The sequence below is a fragment of the Rhipicephalus sanguineus genome, chromosome 3 (assembly GCF_013339695.2).
Source record: "Rhipicephalus sanguineus isolate Rsan-2018 chromosome 3, BIME_Rsan_1.4, whole genome shotgun sequence".
Classification (NCBI taxonomy): Eukaryota; Metazoa; Arthropoda; class Arachnida; order Ixodida; family Ixodidae; genus Rhipicephalus; species Rhipicephalus sanguineus.
The window spans coordinates 212,405,624-212,429,717 of NC_051178.1; the positions used below are offsets into that span (position 1 = coordinate 212,405,624).

Consider the following 24,094-nt stretch of genomic DNA (forward strand, 5'->3'; position numbering starts at 1 on the left):
TCACTTTGATAGATGAGGAAGTGTCTTTCCTGGAAAGGGCATAGTTTTGTTAGTATACACATGTCTTTATCTGTCAGTTATCTTTGGCACATGTGCGGGTTTGTTGTTTTTTCTCTTTCTTAGACATATATATTCGTGATTTTTCCAATAAACATTCAGTTGTTAGATAGCACTTGTGTCGTTTTTTTCTTCTTTTCGTCCGTGTTCCGTTTGCGCTAACCATCATCAGTATTATGCAGCCAGGCTATCTGCTTTCCACTTTATCTGCAGGGTACCGCAATCAGATTTGTCACTGTTTCAATTCGCTATAATTATCTGGCACTAAATTAGCATTCCACTAAGATATTTCTGAGAATGTGCAGCCTTCGAGAAATTTGTCCTTACTGTGGCTGCTCCCATGCTGCCCCGACGAGTGGGCACCACTGCTTCCCACGGCTCATCGGACCCAGCCCCGGTACTGTGTAGTGCCGTTGGGGGAATCACCGAAGCTCTACAGACACCAAGTGGACACTGCATGGGGCACTGGGGCTTGCAGGCCGAATGTACCTGCGTGAGTCACAGATATCCATTACCATGTGTACCATGCATTATTGTGCACTAAGAGGGACAACACATATGGCCACTTTTTCTACAATGTGTCTGAAATGAACGTGGAGGAAAATGACTGCACAAAAATAAGCACAGAACAGTGCCATTACTCCGAGAAAAGGTTGCATACCGTGGCTCTACACCAAAGGCACCGCCAATCCTGCAGCCGGAGAACACTGCCACATGTCTTGTCACAGACACAGCATTTTGCACTGACAGGCAGATTGCCCTCCATCCACTGATGAGGCATGGTCAGGTTCTGGGTGTTGCAACACAATGTAATATGAGTGCTTAATATGCATGGCAGAGATAAAAAAACTTTTGCAGGACTACAAAAGATTTTTAATGATTGCACACTTCTTGTAGTATGTACAATACTGATTTGAAGAGTTAAAGATGTGAAACCCACAGACAAAGATCAGAGTGAGAAGATGAATTCATTTAGTCTTCACTTCTATTACCATTTGTATGCTTACTATTGAAACATCTCCAGGCACATGCTGGATTCCACAATGCTTTATCACGATGATTGCTATAGCGCAAACTGAGGACTAGGACACAGAGACAAACAAGGACGAGCGCTAACTTCCAACTGAGTTTATTGTGCAGAAACGAAAATATAAACGCCAAAACCACAAAGAAACTTCTTTATGGTTTTGATGTTTATATTTTCGTTTCTACACAATAAACTCAGTTGAAAGTTAGCCCTTGTCCTCGTTTGTCTCTGTGTCCTAGTCCTCAGTTTGCGCTATAGCAATCATCATGACATACCAGCAAGCCCAAGTTGTCACCCCTCTAATTTATCACGATACTATGATAAAAAGCATAGATAAGTATATAATCACTTTAATGATGTATGCATGTAGCTTGAAAATTCTGGCGTGTGAAAAGAAGAGCACCACAGTAAGATACTTGTGCCATTACAACTCGCCGGAAGTAACATGACTTTGTCATGCCCTTCAATACATGGTTCTTCGGCATTACCTTCAAAATGACGAGGTGCTGAGACATCTCTAAGGCGGTATGCTGGAATGTGTGTCATAACGAAAATTATGGTGTGCAAGCATCACCTGCATAGGTGCAGTTTAAAGGCTGCTAACAAGAATACTATGCAGGAACCAGCCCTTAAGATTTGCCTAGATTACTTAAAATGTACTTGTGTGCTAGATGGTTGGTCATATTCAGGATAAACGGCAGCACACAGCGGGTTAACACACATACACAGAACACGAAAAAGGACGACACTAACGCTGAATCAACTGATCTTTATTGCGACCACATTTGCTTAAAAAGCAACTTTTTGCGCATGCGTGTAGCATATGGCAGAGCAAGTTCAATAGACAATCCCAAGAGCAACAAAACCCAGAAGCTGCAATCAAATCAAAAAGCAAGAGCGAAAGGATACAAGATAGGAAAACTCGAAAAACCAACACCAAAATACCAAACTACATCACATGTTAATACCTAAAAACTTCCTCTCTTTTGAAGATAGAGCAACCGATGGGCAGCTAATGCAGTCTTCCCTCCTTTCCAAAATTTCTGCCGCTTCTAAAATTTCACGTGCAATTTTGCCTTTTTCCTTACACACCACCCTCGTGTTGCCCAACATGGGTGCGCTGCCACAGTCCCTGCACTGAATGGCAAGGTGACCTGCATCTTTCTTGGAGCAGTGATAATTGTGTTCCGCGAGCCTCGTGTTGAGGCATCTACCCGTTTGCCCAACGTACACCTTATTACTAGAGCTGTGCGAATAGCAAAATTTTGGGTGCGAAGCGAATTCGAATAATAAAGATTGAGTGCGAATTGAATCGAATAATTTTCAAATAATTTTCGAATATTTCTCAAACATTTTTCGAATACTTCGAAGTGAAATTACAGACAAAAGTTGCAGAGAATCCCTAAGTATGTTCTCATGAGATAGCAACAGGAAAGTGTTTCTTTTTGCTATAGGTTGATGAAGCGCTGGCACGGGGTGGTGTTTCATAGTTGTCTTATCAAGAATGAGGCAATGTAGAGGCCGAATTGCATTTATGTACATGATTTTGTGCAACCAAAGTGTTGGTGGCAACACTTTACACGTGACAGGCAAAGATGCCATTTCCTCAGCACCTCCCCCTCTTTCAACTTCTGTGGAAGCCCAACTGATGTGGCGGACAAGGGTGTGTTCCCTTCAAGTCTGGAGTTCCAAATCTGCCTCGTAGACGTTGATATATGAACATCTGAAATTTTGGATGCTAAAAAGCTTTGGCGTCCGATTTTTTGGACTTCCTGCCCAAATTTCAGGTCCAGAACAGCATTAATTGAGCCCCCACCTCTGCCACATCTTTCATCTCCATGTTGGAACCAGTGTTTTCTTGAGTTAATACATTTGCGACCGTAGTGGAGCTTGAAAGGCAGCTTTCGACCGTAACGGAGCTTAAAAGGCAGCTTTGCCGCAATACGAGAGTGTAATGAGGTGAAGCTTATTAAAAATCTGAAGGGGTCACTTTCAATCGGACGTTGAATGTATTTGTTTTTGGGAAGTTCGAATAGTTTGAATAGTAAAATTCCAGCGCGAATCGAATCGAATAGCAAACACTATTCGAAAAATATTCGAAATTTCGAATATTCGCACACCCCTACTCATTACACATCAGCGGTATAGAATATACGACAAATTCGGTGCAGGTGACGTAAGGGTTCCTGTTTTATCGAGCATGCTTCCCTCTGTTTGCTCTGCGAATTGGCTTTTTTGCAGCGCTAGTGTCATCCTTTTTCGTGTTCCGTGTGTCTTAATCCGGTGTGCGCTGCCGTTTATCCTGAATTTGCCTAGATTAATTCAGTAGTATATATACAACTCGCTCTTAACAAAGTCAGCCAAGCTGAAATTCCATTGCAGCTGGTCTTTAAGATTCCAAACGAGACCAAGTACTTACCCCATCCTCATCCTCAATAATGTCTTTTCCTACAGATGATAATGTTGTCCATTTGCAGTTGTTTGGAGACTTGAGTGCACACTTTTTGTGAGCCTTGAATTTGCAAACTGTACACAGAAAGATGACATCAGTTATAACGTGTATCAGAGTAAGTGCACACTGTGCTTAGGGTGCACCATTTTTGCTGTAAGCCAGAAATAAGTGATTCACTTATGATTTACTTAATTCACCGTAGAGTTAAGAAGGTGATTAATGCACATCTTTGAACCCACTTATGTGAAGAGCTTTAAGCTATTCTAACTTATTCCTGTTGTCTGGCCAGTTCCTGCAATGAAAACGAGGAGCAAGGGGGCAATGATGTAATAGGCAGAGGCATGGAGTCTTTGCACTTATGCTAGCTGCGATAAAAGTGACGGATAAACTTGCAAAGTTCAGCGATGGCAATGTGGGTGGATTTGTACTTCTCATTTTTCCCCCCTTATACTTATTGTATTTCCATATCTACATGACATTGCAAATGAAATTTCATTAGCTGAAATGTCATAAGCACTCTCTCCATATTTGCATAATTACATCTTTAATAACGCTGATTCTCAAATATTTTGGCATACGGATGCATGCGCATTGTTTATAAGCAGTGTGTGCAGTCATATGTACAACACATCTATATAAGTACCAGAAAAACTTTGCGGACAAAATGTACAGAAACAAAGAAAAAGAAAAGATGTGATAGAGTTGATGCTAAGTCTTTCATAGAAAAAAAAAAGAAAGATCATCTAAGAAAATGTATGTATGAAAGGAAATTGTGAATTCTTTTGGTGTAAGTAAAAGGATAAAATACTGAACCCTGTGTGCAACATACCAGTTCCTTTTTGTTTCCAACAATAACTACTCATTTGTGGTCTAGAACTGCAAGGCTCACAGAAGAAAGCCAGAAACATAACAAAAAGGACAATTTCTTTGGAGTAATCAAAAGCTTTTATAAAACACATGGCAGTCAAAGGCAATGAGCCATTTTATACTGGCTAACAGTGACTTTCTTGTTCTTTTGCTAATCACAAGCAGAGCTACCAGGTCGAAAAGGCAAAAAATAGTCAGAAAATTGGAAAAACTAGCCAAAACGTAGCCACGTGTAGGTTTGTGCGAATAGTAAATTTTAGGTTCAAAGCGAATTCGAAGCAAATAGTGATTCGATCGAAAAATTTTCAATCGAATTCGAATAGTATATATCACATATTATAAAAAAATTGAGCATATTTGTCATGACCCAACTAACCTGCACAATATTTTTGAAAATTGAAACAAGGCATGTGCAAATGTCATTCTTTTTGGTTCAAAGGGAAGTGGAAGCCACTTTGAATAGCAGCACGATTTGACTTTCGGTAGAATGCAAGTGATAACCTGTAAAATACGTTACGTTTTAAACTTTACTATATTTAGTGCATATAAGCCGGTATAACAAGCTTTTAAAATTAAAGAATGATGAATCAATGAGAGGATAATTTGTTCATTTAACTGAAAGTGTGGCTTCGCGGCAGTGCAGGTTTCCCCTGGACAGGCGTTTTCACGGCATAGCATTTCTGCGCTGCAGTGAAACCACCTTTACAGGAAGTTACATGCGGTTTATATGTTTATTCGTTCATATCAAATACTTCGAAATTTAGAATAATTTATATTCGTTTCGAAGCGAATTCGAATGCTGTAATATTCGTTCGAATATTCGAACTGCTCGAATATTCGCACAAGCCTAGCCACACGTGTGTTAAAGCTGCGACGTTTTTTTTTTTATTTAAGAAAAGCATTTCGGCAAAAATTTAAACAATTATATCACATAAGCCCTTTAATATCAAAATTGTTCAGATTCAAGCATAAATTTCTTACTTTAGCAATCATTTCATGGAGGATAACGAAGTTTGTTGTGCTGTTGCAAAAATGACAATCTTTTCAGGCGTTTTGCATAACTATTCTTAAAAGAACTAGAAGTAACAGTGACAATAAAAATGAGTGTGCATTGAGTGAGCTAAAGATCACAGTTTCTGGGATTGAAGCATAAAATGTAGCTTCACAATCATTTCTTGCATGATGACGACAAGACTTAACAGATGAAACAACAAGTTCGTCAGATATCCAATTTCCTATTTCAGTGATTGCAGAGCACCCTGGACTCGCAGCACATTCGATTGCCCAGCTCACTTCCAAATACCGTTTAAGGACGCATTCAGGAATAGGTGGTCTGCATAATGAGGCACTTTGCAACAGTTTCTCCCAACTGCCAGCCGTCATCCAAAAGACTTTTCTTTTGTGTAGTGCAAGTGCCAAACTCAATTTTTGGAGCTGGAAACACGCCTGGGTCACCATGTTCTTACACTGCGTACTCAAACGCCAGCGGCTGCGACGTCACCTGATATTGATAACTTGGTTCACATCAATCAAACAAACAAATAGCCAAAAAGTAGCCAAGTAGCCAAGACCTTTTTGCTGCCGCCAGCAGTCCAGAAAAGTAGCCAAATTGGTGCAAAGTAGCCAAGCCTAGCAACCCTGATCACAAGTTGACCGGACACTGTTTTTCGCTAGGCCATCAGGAAGTACAACTGATCACCACTCATTATAATTCCTTAACTGTCATTGACCAAACAAGTGAAAAAAATTCGGCAGATCCCAAGTACCGTGGGAGTCGATGTTATGCGAAGCATGCGGCGGGTAGGTGACTGTGGCGTAACATTTTTTTTTACTGAGCGACACGTTACAAAACGACGCTAAAGATTTGTATAAATTTTATTCGCACACTTATATATGTTGAAGAGCCGAATATGTGTTATATAACCAGTTGTTTACGGTTGGGTAACACTGCCAATGGCAACGTGAGTATACCAACACCAGAAGCGGTAATCTGATATGTAGTGCTTATACGTGTCCCGAGAACGCACGCACGTTTCACGAACCCGTGTGCATGTGTGCAAGAAGTTCTTGACAGTTCTTGAACAAGGGCATCATCACCGTGATCAGTGAGCACCAGCAGCTGGTCATGACTTGTCATAGGATCCGGTCGTGATCGTGCTGACGAGGGGTCCATGTGTAGTGAAGTACGTGGTATAGTAGAGCTGTTGGAATTCGTGGATGCCTCGGTCATTTCGTCGACAAATTTTCTGTCGACAGAGCCGGCGACGTGTCGGAACCTGAAGCCACCCTTCGCGTTGATGAGGTATAGGCCGTCGAGGCTGGTAGGCCTGGATAGTGCTACGCAGACCAACATCAGTGGATGGTGTTTGTCGTATTTGTAGACTACCTGGGCGTATGTGGCCTACGTAGCCTAGTCTACAAAGCGGCTGTCAATCAATCTGGCATCATCCTCGGTCAGCATGAGGCCATCGCCCAGCCTCCTAAGAAATGAAGAGGACACTGCGTCGTTCTGGCGGAATAAGTGCACTTTACGGTGCGGTGATGTGGATATCATATGTAACCCGCGGCTCTGTCAAGCTGTTTATGACAGCTTTTTCTGCGCCTCCTCTGTCTGTACCTCTACAAGGCAGAAATAAAGAAATTGAATTTGAATTTGAACTTTCGTTAATGTATTTCTCGGGGGTCGAGCAATGCTTCAATATAGCTAGCTGAATCATAGGAATACAAACGTAATGTTTATTAGACTGCTATTAAAGCGGAGCCAACACTGGAACTACAGACGTTAATCTGATATCTGCCTGTTTTGTAGGAGTAGACATCGTAGGAGTATCATGTAGTGTTTATTGCTTTCTTGTAAAATTAGATAGCCAGCACCACAAACACAATTAACGTTGCACCGATATTACGCCTGCGTAGACTGTTTTTCCAAACCAATATAGAGACCTGGCGTGGCTCAGTGGTAGAATACCTGATTGCCACGCAGAATGCTTGGGTTCGATTCCTGCTGGGATCCTAATTTTCATTCTTTCCATTCGTTGAGTCAACGCTGTCGATGTTGATCTTCCTTAACGCTCTAGCATTTAAGTTAACAATGTCTGTTCTCGCCGTTCCTGGGTCGATATAAACTGTCAATCACCTGTGGCGCATACCCGTACACCGCGGCCCGTGGTAAACGGGTATGTGCCACACGTGTCTAGTGGAAAGGGTTTGACGACGTACGCGACAAGATTTTAACGTTATTCATGTCATGACCCGGCAGTCATATTCGTCAAATCCTCTTACCCTCCCATGCAAATTTTGGTCTACACCAAGTTAAGGACGCGATCGTGAGAGCACCCAGACGTAGGCGGCTAGATAGATAGATAGATAGATAGATAGATAGATAGATACGTAGACAGAAACGCTCAAAGTGCCAGAGGTTCGCTAAGAAATGCTTCGCATTTAAAAGAACAGTTAGGAGCATTCATGTTCACACTTGTTCAGAGTTGAAGATGCTATAAGTTTTGTGACATTCATAGTGCACCTAACATTGGAAAGCGTTGCTCACACTTTTCCACCTAAACGCATTCACTCACAATAAATTGTTGGCTAGGCACACTAATTGGCAGTGGGCTCTGCTAGTGTTTTCAACACAAGCAGAACCTGTGTCTCTTCATTGTTCACAGCAGCTTCTTGCATTATGTAGTTGAGTGTCTTGTCTGTGCCGCTGTCGTGGCAATGAATTGGCGAACACAACAAGCAGGCACTTTGTCAGTGAGCATGTCAGCCTAAAGCTCTGGATTTCCTTTAGATTCTGTGATTATATTTGTGATACCCTAATACAAGGTTGCAGGTTCCGTTATCGCTTCGTCCGCTTTAATTTCTTGTCACTTATATCACAATTACTACAAATAACATCCCCTATACTTTCCTTGGCTTGATTGTCTGTTAGTTCTCATTAATGTTGTGTCTAACAAAGCAAAACAAGTTCTTAAAATTCCCCTTTTTAGTTGACAATATTAAAACATTTCATTGCAACATACTCTATACAACAGTGGCACCATCAACAGCGATTACTCTATCAAAACAATTATTATGATTATTTTTCACCCTGTCGTACTGCTGCAGGTAGTTCACATTTATGATTTATTTATGAATGTATACTTGTCTCAAGTGATTAATCAGGCTGTTTTTTTTAAAACTTTCTACGATCATACAGGGCGTCCCAACTATCACGCAGCATGATTTTTAAAAAAATTCGGCAGATCCCACGTACCGTGGGAATCAATGCTATGCGAAGCATGTGGCGGGAAGGTGACTGTGGCGTAAGTTTTTTACATTGAGCGACACGTTACAAAAAGACGCTAAAGATGTGTGCAAATTAAAGGGCAACTTTTGGTGCGACGTAACGTCAGCCCTCACGTTAGCGTACATACGTCAGTATTATGAAAATTAAGTGCACTGTATGTTGCAATCATGTGAATATCATATGTAACTTTCGTTAATGTATTCCTCTGGGGTCGAGCAATGCTTCAATATAGCTTGCTGAATCATATGAATACAAATGTAATGTTTATTAGGATACTATAAAAACAGAGCCAACACTGGAACCACAGACGTTAATCTCGCATGACGCCTGTATCGTAGAAGTACATATGTAGTGTTTGTTGTTTTCTTGTAAAATTAGATAGCCAGCACCACAGCCACAACTGACGTTGCACCAACATTTCGCCTGCATAGGCTGTTTTTCCAAACAAGTTTATAGACGTGGCGTGGCTCTGTGGTAGAATACCTGATTGCCACGCAGAATGCTTGGGTTCGATTCCTGCCAGATCCCAATTTTTATTCTTTTCATTCGCCGGGTCAACACTGCCGATGTCGGCTTTTCTTAACGCTCTCGCATTTAAATTACCAATGGCTGTTCTCGCCGTTCCTGGGTAGATATAAACTGTCAATCACCTGCAGCGCATACCCGTACACCGCGGCGCATGGTAAACGGGTATGTGCCACACGTGTCTGGAGGAAAGAGTTTAACAACGTACGCGACAGGATTTTCGCCTTGTTCATGTCATGACCCGACAGTCATATTCGTCAAATCCTCTTACCCTCCCATGCTAATTTAGGTCTACACCATGTCAAGAAGGCGATCATGAGAGCACCCAGACGTAGGCGGCTAGATAGATAGATACGTAGATAGAAACGCTCAAAGTGCCAAAGGTTCGCTAAGAAATGCTTCGCATTTAAAAGAACGGCGTTCCGCGAAGCAAACCTAGTTCATATTAGAACACCTAAGTGCGCACAAACAAGGACAGAAGATGCTGACAACACATCCACTGTCCTTGTTTGTGCGTGCTTAGGTGTTCTGCTATGCAAAACAAACTCGCCCAGAAATTGGTGCTCTAGTACATATTGTTCCCAGTAGACTGGAGTGGCCACCACAAATTTTTTGATAATGAGGTTTCATTAATTAGTAATAATTATATTGATAACTCGACAAGTACTCACGTAATTATCAAAATGTCAATGTGGCATATTTAAGCATGTTCAAATGACATCTAACTGTGCTATTTTCAACAACATACTAACTGCGTGCTAATTTTTTCTGGCTTATAAGGGAAGCCCGGGAAATGTGAAAAATAACACGTGACTACGCTCCCACGTGCAAAAGAAAGCAGCACCCTCAAATGAGCTTACTGGAAGCAACCACTTTGCCTGTTGTCCGTTGCCAGAGACAGCGTTTCGCACTTTGGCAAGATTACAGGTTGGGTGGCAACATGCGTTGCAATCTTGCAGGGATTCATTCGACTCAATTGTACGCCACTATCATTATCCAGATCTCATGACCGACTGTCCTCATTGATAACGTGGCAGGAGCACTACTCTGATTACGGCGGACTCTGTAAGAGCAAAGCGGCGCGTTTTTTCGGCTGGGGAATAGCAGATAAGGAAATCCACATTTCTTTCCTTTATACTGGCTACCTCACACTGAACCTGCTTGAGGGCGCAACTTACTGATGCGCACAACAGTCAAGTCGTGTGTCACTTTTCAGACTTCGCGGGCTTTTTTTTTAAACCGAGAAAAATGAGTGCGCAATTAGTACATTGTTGAAATTAGCGCAGTTAGATGTCATTTGAACATTCCTGCATATGCCTCATTGACATTTTGTTAATTAGTTGAGTACTTGTCGAGTTACAAATATAATTATGACTAATTAGTTAAACCTCAATAATGAAAAAAATAATAACTGGCTGCTCCAGTGTACTAGGAACAATATAAACTAGGTTTGCTTTGCTTAACGCCATTCCTCTTTATTTAATTTGTGTTGCGTGTTAGTTGGGACGCCCTGTATATGACTGTGTGCTACAAAGCACTTAAATTTGCAAAATAAAATGCTTCTATAGGTCTTCCTTCATACTTGTATTAAAGCATGCTTTATAATATATGCAGTGTAATGACAATCTTTATAATCTGATTAGTATGCCAAGGTGTGAAAATTATTTATGTTAATGATGAAAAGGCTGTACATTCTTTGTAAACTATTAGACTATATTATATCCAATCTACATCTCACTATTCGATTCAGATTTGATTTGTTTCTGGCATTACTGATCCGTATTCAATTCAGCATTAAAGACTACTATTTGCACTTGAGCTATTTCACCTGACCACATGAGTATGTGCCCTCAAGCTCAATGACATCTGTTGACAATGCAGTATGCAGCCCATGTTATTTATAATGCACAATTATTAAGCTAACATATATGTGTGACATACTGATAAACTATGGTGCAGAAAAAAAAGGATGTCAAATCGAGTTTGATGACTTTCTACTGACCAGAAAAAAGCATCAACTTTAATACGATATTAAAAATTATTCAGGACTGGTGCTTGAGCAAACAGGCCAAGGTGATGCATCTCTTGAAAGTTGCTTTTGCTTGAGGAAGCACATAAAACCTCTTCTATTACGTCACAACAACAAAAAATAGCGACAAATATTTTGAAGAGTTGCATTTTGAAAAATTGATAACGTTATCATAAAGAATGTCGTACATCCCTTCCCACAGAAATATGGCACTGATGTAATTTTGCACGAAACTAAAAGTAGTTGTAGTCAACACGAGATTAAGTGCTCCATAAATTTAATATAAATTCTTTTTCTTGTGCTCTGCAGTCTTGCCTTGTTTAATGCACTGCTTTGTTCACATCTGCTAATGCCAAGTGTCATCCTTTCATTTGAAGACTGTTAAGTTACAGGCTTGACAAAATCTTTTCCCACCTTTATCCGCCGATCCTCTTCTTTTGCTTCCCTCATGGTGGCTTAAACACATCCTTTATTTTCACAAAAAGGAGAGTAAAAATTCAAATTTATATTTCTTCTCTAGAAGTCTCTTAAATCTCTCAGATATTCAACTTGTAGGGTTCAGGCCATCTTGCTGCCAAGGAACGATGCTCCGCTGGTTAACTCCAAAAGAAAACGTTTATTAACACTAGCTCAAAAAAAAACTGCAAAAGGGCTACACGACTCTCCGCACATCGCAATGGCTGCCAGGGCCGTGCACATCGCCACTGTGCAGCACGTGGAACTATGATAGCTGCCTGGCAATGGGCATGGCTCCCACAAACTGTATTCATATAAAATGAGCTATCTCAATCTGCTCACACTGCTGAGCTATGTCCATATGAAGCATGGTGTGAGAATCTAACCAGAGTTCTCTACTAAGATGTGGTTGTATAATATGCTAAGATGTGGCATCATTCAAGCTGATTGTTCTGACTACATTCCGCATTTGTCTCACACCACTGCTGCACATGTGAAGTGCCCAGATGCAGAACATTGTGTATAATTAAGTTAACATGAGCCAGCTAAAGCAGCAGCTCACCTTCGCAGGAGAGGCCATGGGAGGTGACACCCGAGAGCGCTTCCTTGCAAACATTGCAATAGGTAGGGCGCGCATGAGACGTCACATACCAGTTGTGCTGCCCAGAAAGAAAATCCTGCTGGTGTTCGGTGCCCTGCACAACAATTGTAAAGCAAATAACTTGCGATACATTCTCATTGTGAATGACTCAAAATTTCTTTCCTAAACTGCATCTGGTATTTTCGCCTTTGAAACCATTTCCTTGAGGTAGGCCCATGCCTATCTCAAGGACAAGTGTGCATCTTCTCGATGTGTATGTCTTTTCATATGAAGGCACACACATTGACAGGTTGTAGAGGAAAATTTTTCGTTTTATTGCTCATCTTACTGTGACAGCAAATAGAATAGGGAATGCTGTATAAAGTATGATCTAGTGCAATAAGATCCTATGGCCAGGCACTCTGTGTGCCGTACACTGCGAGTACAAAAAAAAGTCACGGTTTCGCCTTAACGGCGAAGCAATGAATGCGATAGCAAGAAATGGGAATGTCACAGGAAGAAAAGCAAGCAGCTAGAAATTTGCTGCGGACTGCTGAAGCACAAATGACGCAGGAAAAGAAACACATAAGGCAAGTGCGAACTAACAACTGTCACAGCTCGACACTTGCAGCGCGCTGCTCAACACAAAGAAGGAGGCACGGAAAGAACGCACAGGTAACATAGGACGAGCGCAAACTGTCAGTTGTTACTTCAACAAACTCCTACTTTGGCTCTTCTAGCTAGCAGATCACTCCTTTCGCAAACTCAGCCGCTGCAGCGAGCAAAGTGACCTTCGTGTGGTCCATAGCTTCAACGCAAACTTTGCAGAAGTTTTTTTGCGCCCAGAAATCGAAACCAAAAGTTGTCCACATCAAAAGGCGATATTAAATTATTTAGCGAGAATACATGAATCTTGGTGCGTGCATCATGCTTCCTGGAGCTATAGGAAATGCTTACAGCAAAGAATGCGCAAGCCACAAATTTGGTGGCACCACCCCTTTAAAGAAGTAGTGACAATAATTTTAAATATTTTGGGATTGTAGCTCTAAATAAAAACACTGGTGTGGAGAACCCTAAAAAAGAGTATTGTGGTGCCTGGGAATGCATAGAATATATTTTTAATAACGCTACCTTAAAGAAAAACACTTTCGGTTTCGATATCGAGGGCGCGGCTTCTCAGTGACGCGTCACCGCAGTGTGACGTCACGGGAAGGTAGCAACTTGCGACGTACTAGTGGCCATGCTAGCGGCAGATCTGTCATCTGCTCGTGGTGCACGTAAACAACGATGAGTGAATTGTCGTCCAGCGACCCTGACAGTGATTTCTGCGATTTAGGCTGCATGCAGGACACAGAATTCACAAGCTCGTCAGGATAATGTCCATTGCGGTGGGGCTGGCTTGCACATGTGCAGCGACGAAAACTTTAACATCAAGGTAAAATATTTTATAGTGTTGTCCGACTCCGGTGTGCGGAGAGCGTTAACAATGCATACCAAGCAAACGTAAAATGTCCCTTTTGCAATGTCTCAAAAGCGTGTCGGTACTCCTTTAATTAATTCCCAAGTAGACGCCAAAAGAGCCGACATCACGGCGAGCTTCAACGTGGCGCATTTTCTGCGTCTTCTCGCTTACCAAGCATCTTCTCGCGGCGTCTGCTTTTGGCATTGCGAAAGGGCAATTTACTAATGCCCGTTCAGCAGAAGGCCCGGCACGTGGGAGTTGAAACGGGCGGCACTAAATCAAGGCATCTCACCTCGTAGAAATCCTTGTTGCAAACGCTCTTCAGGGCTGAGATCCAATCTTCCATTTCTTTTCTCGTCTCGGCGCATAAGATGAGCCTCCGAAATGGCGTGATAATCTGTCAGCACAACAACACAGAGTTAGGCGTCACTACACCGTTTTGTAGGAGCTATCTATGCATGTATGACAGTCACATGGCTAGAATGGTACAGCTATACCGTTCGTAACTGACATCCTGATCGGCTACTTGTTCTTTTAACACAATCGTGCAAGTACTGCTGTCAGCACAGCCCTCCTATATTGTCCGCAATGATCACTTAGTGCTATCGGGAACACGACAGACGCACAACGCGGTGAACCGCAAAGTTGCGATGACTTAGCGGAAAGCAACAAACGCAAGGGTTTAGGCGCTTGCGTTGCGTGCTACATACTGCGCATGCGCAGAAAGTAAACGTAAGCCAGAGCTCTAAAGGCCGGAAAAATGCGGGCAGCTCGCCGCCGGCGACAAAACGCGGCGGCGGTACGGTCACAACAGCTCGCGGCGGGTGCATTTTTTGGGGGTCACGGCAATTTGCAACAGTCGAGAGGATTACGTGGGCCCCCAGAAGCCTGAGCAAGTCAAAGCAGCGCTAAACGGGCCACCCCATCAAGGGGGCGAGGGAGCCGCCATAGGCGTGCGCAGGGTTCCCCATCAGGGGGGCGAATGTTCATCGCAGCGCCCTCCCCCCACCCTACTAAGTCAATGTATGGGGCAGATTTTGCACCCCCCCCCCTCTTAGGTGACTAGAAGGGTCAATGTACGGGGCAGATTTTGCGCCCCCCCCCCCCCCCCCCCCCCCCTGTGCGCACGCCTATGGGAGCCGCTCTGATTGGTCTTTGGTCTCCTCAGAAAATGGCGCACGGGCCCATTCCTCTCGCGGCACGAAATCCTGCCAGCTTTGAATGCTCCCGTTTTGCCGGCGGCGCCGCGCCACGCGCATTGTTCCGCTAGTGCGTTCAGGCCTGTACGCTTCAATGCTAGGGTGGCTAGCGAGTTGCCAGGTAGCCACCCTACGTCAATGTTAACGCATGCATTGACGTAGGGCAAGGTGGGGCACCCGTTGAAGTGAGAGCCGCCGGATGTATCGAGTTAGGGTGGCTAGAATATCGAGTCGTCGGCCTGCACTGTTTAGCCTATTCATCCTCCACTAATGCTTGTATTTGCTCTATATTTGAGTAATGATGCTTCGCCAGACGCGTTTTGGTGACAACATAGCTCTGTTCTTGCGATACGCTCTCGATTAGCGGCGCAGAAGGCTTAACAAGATGTTCTGTCCGTGTTTGCTGTAGCCATGTGTTGAGGTGGCGCCACGATCTGTGTGTAGCGTTTGGTTCATTTGCCTCTTTGAAATGGCATGTCCACAAGTTAGCCGGGACGTACGATGTTTTCCGCGGCAAAACAATGTGACAGGCGGCCGCATAGATTGTACTTGTCAGTGCTTATGATTTTACATCGAGATGGCGCCGAATGTGTTTGCGTTATCGTTTCACTCCCTTCCGCTATACTGAAAGACTACATAAAAACTCTCTACTTACGTTCTGTGCATGCGCAGCGTGTACACTCTACACGTTGCGCACGCACAGAACGTAAACGTAGCCGAAGCTCTTACGCACCCTAACGCTAACGTAGGAGTTTTACGTTATGCTAAAACTATATTATTCGAGAGTTTAGGGCCGAGGATGGCCCCTGCTTTCTTGCGTTCTTTGGTTCTCTACTCGCTTTCTCATATTCACCAGACGCTTGGGGGCCTCGGCACTGAAGTATTGTTCGCTTGATATTCTTAAATTACATATGGAACAACAACACCTTGATGTCGTCTTAGCGCAAATATTTTTCAACAAGAGACAGGAAGAATGCAACAAACACAAGCGCTAAACTTGCAACCGAACCTTTATTACTCACACACATTTTTGTCACAATAATAACAACAATATTCTGCTCGAGGTGGAGCAGTTGTGTGCGTCGCATTCATTGTTGAAAAAGACGACATCATGGGCACCTGTTACACTTTTTGCCGATTCACATGTGCGTCACTTTGCTCCACAGCATCGGCACTGAGCAGTGCTGGGAGCAGCAGGGGCAATTTTGTCGCTCCGAGCGGAAATCGACCAAGAGGCATGCAATGTGTGAACCCACCTGAAAACTGTGGTTTGCATTCTTTGTACTGCATTCGGCCACGCTGAGCTCGGTGAGATCAATCTCCTCAAAAATCACAGACTGTGGACGAAGGAGGAAGGGGTTGTTGGGAAGCGTGATCAGAGAAGCGCCAACGGTATGAGCGGCCGAGAGCACTGTAAGCGAATAAGCTACTTTTTTCCGGCGAGCAGGTGTTTCGACACCAAGGTGCGATCGAAAAGTAATCATCTTGTCACCGCTGCAAAGCGACTACACAGCCCGTCACTACCGCCTCGCGATAACGTAGTACGTTACTGACTTTTCAGCCGATGTAGGCCAGTTAAGATGATTATGAGGCATGCCATGTACTGGGGACTCCGGACTCATTTTAACCATATTCAAGCCCAACGGTATTTCTGGATTTTGCCTCCGCCGACAGAACCCGCGATACTCGCGCTTAGCAGCGCAACTCGTAGAAGCGGCGGCTGCAAACAATTAAGCGGTGTATCGTGGGCACCCGTAAGTTCGCGCAATGCAAGCAACTATTTGTTTGTTATCGCTTTGTTTAGTATGTTGACATATACAGAGGAAATGGGGAGGGCTCTTTCAGGAGGAATAGATGAAGCACGAAGTGTCTTCAAACGCGAGGCAGAGCTCATATTGAAACACCCTGTCGGGAACAAGAGAAGCCGCACACTTCGGTCCAATCAGAACGAGCGTAAGGAATGTGGGACAATCGCGGATACCTCGCCGGAGTCTTTGTGGAAGTCGAAGGCTTGGAACAATTAGGGAGTGTAATCTCGCATGCGTGAAATTCGGCTCGTTCCTATGTGACGTGGTGCATTGCCGAGCGAGCATACGAAGCTTCCGAGCAGAGGTGTTGATAGGCACGGGCTTAACAGGCAGCTTGATCGGCCCATTCACTGCCGATAATCCCACAGTGACTTTGAAGCCACTGCTTCCAAGTCACTGCGTTCTCGGTGGCAGCCTGCTCCATCCCTATTTCCTTTGTACATACCTGTGCGTGCGCGTACCAAGTAGTAGTAGTAATAATAATAATAATAATAATAATAATAATAATAATAATAATAATAATAATAATAATAATAATAATAATAATAATAATGGCGTTCTTCAAGGCTCAAGAGTCCCATAAAATTTAACGCCGGACATTAATGATACTGTACCTGAATGCCCGAACATTCAATCAACAGACTCACGAGTGTGTTCACTGGTTCAAACACAAGAACGCGGGCTCGATTCCCGGCCACGGCGGCTGCAAAAACGATCGTGTACCGAAGTAGTCACACAGCGCGGTGGCCCACCGCTCTGGCTCAAATCACATACACGAAGAAATAAAAATTGAGCCAAAGTGACCGGCCACCATAGTGCGTTGTGTGGCTCGCCGTACTCGTCTTGTCCGTTCAAAGCAGAACAAGAACGGTACGCTGCAAGTAGTACATTAAAGAAGAAGCGCCGCACGCTCTAAACGCACGCGTGTTAAGCGTATGCCGGCATGCAGTGCCGGTGAAATTCGGCCGCTAACGAGCTCGGCACTGAACGGACACCGCTTTTGACACGATCACGTCGCAAGGAAAACCAGTCGTCCGGAAATACCATCACGCGAAATGTATCCATCCGGTATTCACTTACGCAATAGCTGCCTATTGACGAAGCATGCTGCTCTCCTTCCCCTGGATTTAAACGATATGAGAAAAAGGAGCGAGCCTTTGGCGCAGCCATGTGCTGCGAGCGTTTCCTTTATCCCGGATTACTTTCGTTCGTTACATAAAGCCAGGAAACACAAGAGGCGTAACACGAGCCGTAAACAAGCGCCTTACGTTGGAACAAGGTGCGGGGGACGGGCGTAACCGAAAAGGAATACACAGCTGTAAAGGCGGACACCAGGCCCGTAGCCAGGAATTTTTTTCGAGATGGGGGGGGGGGGGGGCTTACTTGCTGAAAGCCTTGACTATTTGAGAAAAACGCCTATATTTTCATGATTTATTTTCGACAAAATACCATGTGTAATCAAAATCAGGGAGGGGGGGACTGCCTCCCCCCTGGCTACGGGCCTGGCGGACACAATACACAAGATAAGGAGACGATGGCAAGGCGCTGCTATAATGAGCTCAACAATACGTTCGGATTACTTTCATATGCACGAAATTGTCGGTTGTGCTACGTATAACGGCAATGTTCAATTATATTTCACCATCACATCAATACATGACAGCCGAGGAGCCCCTGGTAAAAGCTATTCCTCGCAAAAAAAAAAAAGAAACCACTAAAAGAGATCCACGTTCTATACTCCTCAGGCTTATCAATTTCCGTCGTACCACTATCTATAACAAGACGGTAAAACCGTCTATAATGTTTTGTCGCCAGATGGGGTAGCAATGTAGCTCCCAATAGCTCCCAACGGCAGCCCTGGCTGCACTTTCCAAACGTGATAAGTGCGAACACTATGTAATAAGATTTATAAAACGTATGGCAGTTCCACTACTGTGAAACACGAGGAAGTGCGTCGCACCCAGCGATTCCCGTTCGTAGAGTTCCCACTGCCCCGTTCACCAAAGCGTCAATGACGCGAATGTTTGAGGTAAGCATGTATAGGTTTCAACGGCACGAGTAGAATCTTGTTAGACAGATTTACAAACTCGGTGTGCGACATGTGCTCTACGTTTTTGCTGCACTTTATCGACTTGCGGCTCCGTTGAGGTAGGCGTCGTCTGCAGCGAGCTCCGTCATGTTGTTTCCCCTGTCAGATGTAGTCACGACAGTCACGTAGCGACGCAGAGGGGGCGCAGGGGGAGGGGGGCATTTAGAATCACTGGAAAAATTTCAGAGTATCGCATCTGTTTTCCGCGCGCCGCCGCCGACGCGATTGGCTTACTCGCATCACGTGACCTCTCGCCGCCATATCCCTTCCAAGCGCTTTGGGTGCAGGCGCGTTCAATGCAGAGCGTGGCCGGACATTTAGCAGTACCACGGTCCCCAGAAGTACTTCGTCGCTTTTTTAAACGCGTCATGCAGACAGGGGCGTAAGCAGACATTATTTTCGGGGGGGAGGGGGAGGAGGGGGCACGGGCCCGGTGTGCCACCCCTGATATGCCACTGCATGCAGATGCCAGAAGAGAGAAGCTCACCATCAATCGAACGTTACTGGTGAGCTACTCTGGGAATCTCGTTTGCCGTGTGGGAAAAATTAATGTCAAAGAGCGGCGTTCTACGTGGCTGCATAGTTGCCCTGAACGAATTCGCCCCCCCCCCCCTCGAATAACACTCCTTCCTGCAGTGAACTACACTAACTTTGCTGGAAATGATCTTATGCGACAGGATACTTCACCTTGTCGGTTCGCTATGGCCAGCGATATTGAAAACTACACACCTTTCTATTTGCTCGGCTGTTTATATCTCGATCTGTTGAACAGATTACGCATGCTATCCGAGTTATAAGCGTGTCACGCGCGAGAGCGAAATCGAAGATTTATTAAAATAATAACTGTTTACTGGTATACCTTGAAGGCAATTGTGGCATGATCATTTGGCATTGCACAAAATAGAAGCGTGGAACTCTGTTGATCAACTTGGTATAGGGCAATGTTATCAAGCGTATTTTTAAATTTGTTGCAAAAAAAATGCTACTAATGCTGCATTGCGCCGAGCGTACCCTTAAAATACTATAGGCGATGCGCAAAGCGCCGACGACGCCATCTGCCGCCATGGCTCGGAAGCGCTCGCGGGCCCGGCGAGCAGTGTTCCCGCGAGCGTCTATACGCGAGTGCACGGATGGATGTGTTTTTCATCGTGATTTAACGATTATGGCGGGCCTCGGCGATGTCGAAAAATAACTGCTGCGTTGTCGGCTGCTCAAACACACACAAACAATCGCCAGGAACGCACATCTACAGGTTTCCGGTGCTATTTCATGAGCGAAAGCGACGGCGGCGGTGGATTGCGGCTGTACGACGTAGAAGCTAAGAAATCGCGCTTTGTTTACGGCAGTGTTAGAACGATTACCGTGTTTTTATTTCTTCTTTTTTGTCGCTACGTTTTCAGCGAACGCTACTACGTTTACACTTGGTCGCCTCGCCTGCATTGTAGACATTACAATTCACATGAGGTTGTTATTACTGATAAGACGCGATACCCTGGCTCACTTGAAAAACGAATGGCGCGAAGCGCAACGCGAGAGAATGTAGGGCAGGTGACGGCTCCTTTAAAAAAGCGCCGTGGAATCACACGTGTGCTGTACGAAATCGGCTGCATTCTACCTATTGATGGCACTGGAATGCGATCATCGGTGCAGAATGTTCGCTGTGCGCTTCTGCACCGATGATGACAAGCTTATCGTTCATTTTTTTTACAAGTTTATCGTGCTGGTTTCAAAGTTTTACCAACGCTGACCCTTCACGTGGCCGACCCTGTGAAATCTATACGCCGGTGCGACAGCGCTCCCTCAAAATCTACTATATCAGCACATGGCACGTAAACGAAGCTACTGTGTCGAGAAAAAACATTGGTTCACGCGTCAACGCATGCAGGCGTTAGTGATCGGGACGTTATAAAGAAAGCGGTGTACTTACGATGAGCTCCACTTCGTAGGAGAAGCTTGTTGTCTATTGTCTGTGACAAACACTTGTCGCGTATGGGGACATTGTCGTCCCACACAGCTGTGACATCGGACACATGTCCACTATTATAAAGTGCGGCTCCTTTGCGCACACTGTTGCCGAAAAAGTAATTAGCTGGGACGCGCACAACCGGCGAATCGCACGCGCGCAAATGAGGCGTCTGCTACGCGACCCGCGAGCGGTTCCAACGGCCGCCGCTACGCGGCTTTCAGTGGCGCCCCTATAGGCGCTGCGCATCGCGGATATAATTGTTGAGAAATGGTCACAGCAAAAAAAAAAAAAAAGCAGACCCACGCATTGAGGGAGTCGATTTTATGTGAGCCCTAGGTCTATATACATACTGTGTTGCAGTAGCATGCGCTTTAAAAATTCCGGGATGTGCTATTTCTGATCGAAAGAACATAAAGCACCGTGCCGAGGAAGTTTTAATAAGAGTGCATTATGAAAAAAAAAGTGCAGCAGTGCAGAAACCGAACCCCAGCTGTTTACGCGCTGGCAACGCCAAAAAAAGAACTGTTTGTCGGAACACAGCAAAATATTTGCAAATTCATTGCAACGTTAGGAATATTAAGGAGACAAGAAATAGGAAATGAAACAATTTAGTGATGTCAATCATTTTTGATGACCTATTTTCTACGTATCGCAAGATAAGATGCACCTCACCTACCGCACGCCGATTCGCCCGTGCGTTCGGCTGCTGGCGTTTCGAATCAAGACGTCGCGCACAACTTCCAATTACCGTACACACACAACTCCTATTACACATATCAACCAGTTGAACAGCAAGCATGGTGCGCAAGCAAGCTATGTGTCAGCGACAGGTCGAAGGACGCAATGTTGAATGTTCTCGATGTTGTTGGATAACGTTATCGAGTGCAGTGAACCTGAACACCGACTGCAAAGCTAGCGCAAACAGTCAAGATTTACCAAATGTCGAAGTAAATGACATCTCGCACGATGTCACTGCGCTAACGCAACTATGTTTACAGCTCCGGACCTAGCGAACACGCCCGGGCGTGACACGAAAAGAGACCGATGAAGCCATGAAGAGAGTTCGCGAGCACATGGCAACATTCGCCGTACGTTTCATTAGTTACACCGCTAACCGCGCAGTCGATCCATACCTGTCGATGACTCGAAATCACTTCTAATATCCTCTTGAAGAAACACATACACATAATGCCGTTCTGCAGAGCGTAACACGGCACTGAGGCGAAAAGATCGGTCACTTCTCAACACACGCTAGCAACGCGCCGGACGGTCTGGAAGGGACATGGCCGCCGCCACCCAATGTTGCCCGCGCTCAGCCTACCTTTGCGGTACTCTGATTTTCCAGTGATTCTAGGGGCATTCGCGCGCTGCATTCGCTCGCTCGCTGCTGCTGCTGCTGATGATGATGATGTGGTGCCGTTCCCTTTAAATAGATAACGAAAAAAACAAAACAAAAGCCTCGCGGGCGAGGCGGTGGCGCCCTCTCTTGTGCCTCGCCGGAGTAAGCGCCTCATGTTTCCGAAACGTTTTAGCGATTTTAACTTAAAGGGACACTAAAGGCAAATATTAGGTCGATGCTGATTGTTGTAATAGGGAACCCAAGCTCAAGTTTGCGGCGCGACGACAGCGCCGCGCTGGCCGCGCTGCGGCTCTGTCGGAAAGCTCTGGATTGCATGCGCGTCCGATTCAACCATTCAGCCCCTTTCACGGTAGCGGTAGCGCACGTGCGCACGCGTTCTTCTGTCGGTGCGGGTAACTGGGGGGCCGTCAGCTCGGCACGTTGAACCGAGAGGCTTTCTGTGCGAAGCTGCGCATTTCCGCGATGGCAGAAGCGACCCCACGGAAGCGCAAGCGAGGTCCGAAGTATTGCGGTTTAGTGGCCTGCCACAACAGTGCAGACAACACCAAGGCACACGATCACGTGTAAAACTGTATCGGTTCCCGGGCGTATGGTATGGTATGGTAAACTTTATTGAGGTCCTGCAGGACGCGTCTCAACTCGTAGCGGGCCGCTCCCACGTAGGGACCGGAAGGCCAAGCCTCTCGGCCGCATCGTGGGCCTGCTGGACAGCCCAGAGTTGTTCAGCCAGAAGGGGGCTACGGAGGGCCACATCCCACCTGGCCGAGTTATCGACTGTAGAGTGTGACCGGGCACACCACCAGAGCACGTGTTCTAAAGTGGATATTTCTCCGCACGAGGGACAAGAACTGTCGGTATAAATATCGGGATAGATCTGTGTAGGAGACACGGGTTAGGATATGTATTCGTTTGCAAAAGCCGTAGTGTGGGGGCCTGAGCTCTGTTGAGCCGCGGATGTGGAAGAGAGTAAAGTTCCCGGGCGTGTCGCACGAGAAATAAAGGCGGCAAGCGTGGATAGCTGACAGCGCTGTCTCGCCTTCTATTTTGGCTGCCTGAGTTCATCGCTTTCGTTCGTTTCGACTACCGGAATCGGTAAGTAACGCGGCGCATGCACCTCGCGACTACAGTAATGATTACTCGTTGTCTTCTCGCATTGTGAAAGTCCAGTTACGGTTGTAGGTGAAGCAACTTTGTGTTTTGATTCCCCGTGTTCGTGAAACCTACCCGTCGTTGTTGAACGTTCACACTCGCGTTATACCGTTAGCGTTGCGCGGTTGGTTGAATTCAACTACTGAACTCGGCACATTATCAGAAGTTCGGCGCCTGCAATTTACGCTTCGGGAAGGCTGCTTTATCACGCCGGAACGGACGTCTGTGCATCTTCAGCAAGCTTTGACATCGTTCTGCAGGTTTGCTTTCTTTTTGTCACTTTATTAGGGTGATGTATATTTAAGCCGCTAAATATAACTGGCACTTAACACATGCTTTGCAATTGCAGCCTTGAAGTAACCACCTTCTGACTTTGTGCGATTTTCTAGCCGCGTTCGCGCAGCAGGTTTTATACGCCTGTCAAGTCGATATCATAAAAAGAGACTGCAAGCATGACGCGAGAGCCGAAAAAATTACACCATGAGGCGATGCGAAGCCGGAGCACTTGCACGATCGCGTTCCGTTGGCATTCGTTGGGCATGCTACCGACCTCGCGTCGTGGAACGCGAAGAGGAACGCTACGCGCGTCTTGTCTTCCCTCTAGCCTAGCCGTTAAAGGGGTACTGACACGAGAATTTTCAGTTGTCGTTTTCTTGCGTCAAATGAAAGGCCAAGACCTCAGGAGCCTAGAAAAGGTAGTGCTAAGCGCGAATGCAACCTGAAAAAGTAATTACAGTATGTTTTTCAAAGCTAGTTTCAGTTCCTACTGTACCCTGACGT

At 45.2% G+C, this 24,094-nt stretch overlaps 1 protein-coding gene across 1 annotated transcript in view; it reads right to left on the minus strand.

Annotated features, from left to right (window-relative positions):
- The window catches only part of LOC119386294 (diacylglycerol kinase eta), a 79,844-nt gene that overhangs the window by 44,972 nt on the left and 10,778 nt on the right, over positions 1–24,094 (minus strand). Inside the window, exons 2-7 of the mRNA XM_049414294.1 lie at positions 16,199–16,279; positions 14,036–14,140; positions 12,264–12,396; positions 3,504–3,610; positions 719–847; positions 385–546 (exon numbers count right to left, since the gene is read on the minus strand). Of these exons, the coding sequence (XP_049270251.1) occupies positions 385–546; positions 719–847; positions 3,504–3,610; positions 12,264–12,396; positions 14,036–14,089 (585 nt within the window). The 5' untranslated portion in view covers positions 14,090–14,140; positions 16,199–16,279. The remainder of the gene's footprint in view (positions 1–384; positions 547–718; positions 848–3,503; positions 3,611–12,263; positions 12,397–14,035; positions 14,141–16,198; positions 16,280–24,094) is intronic.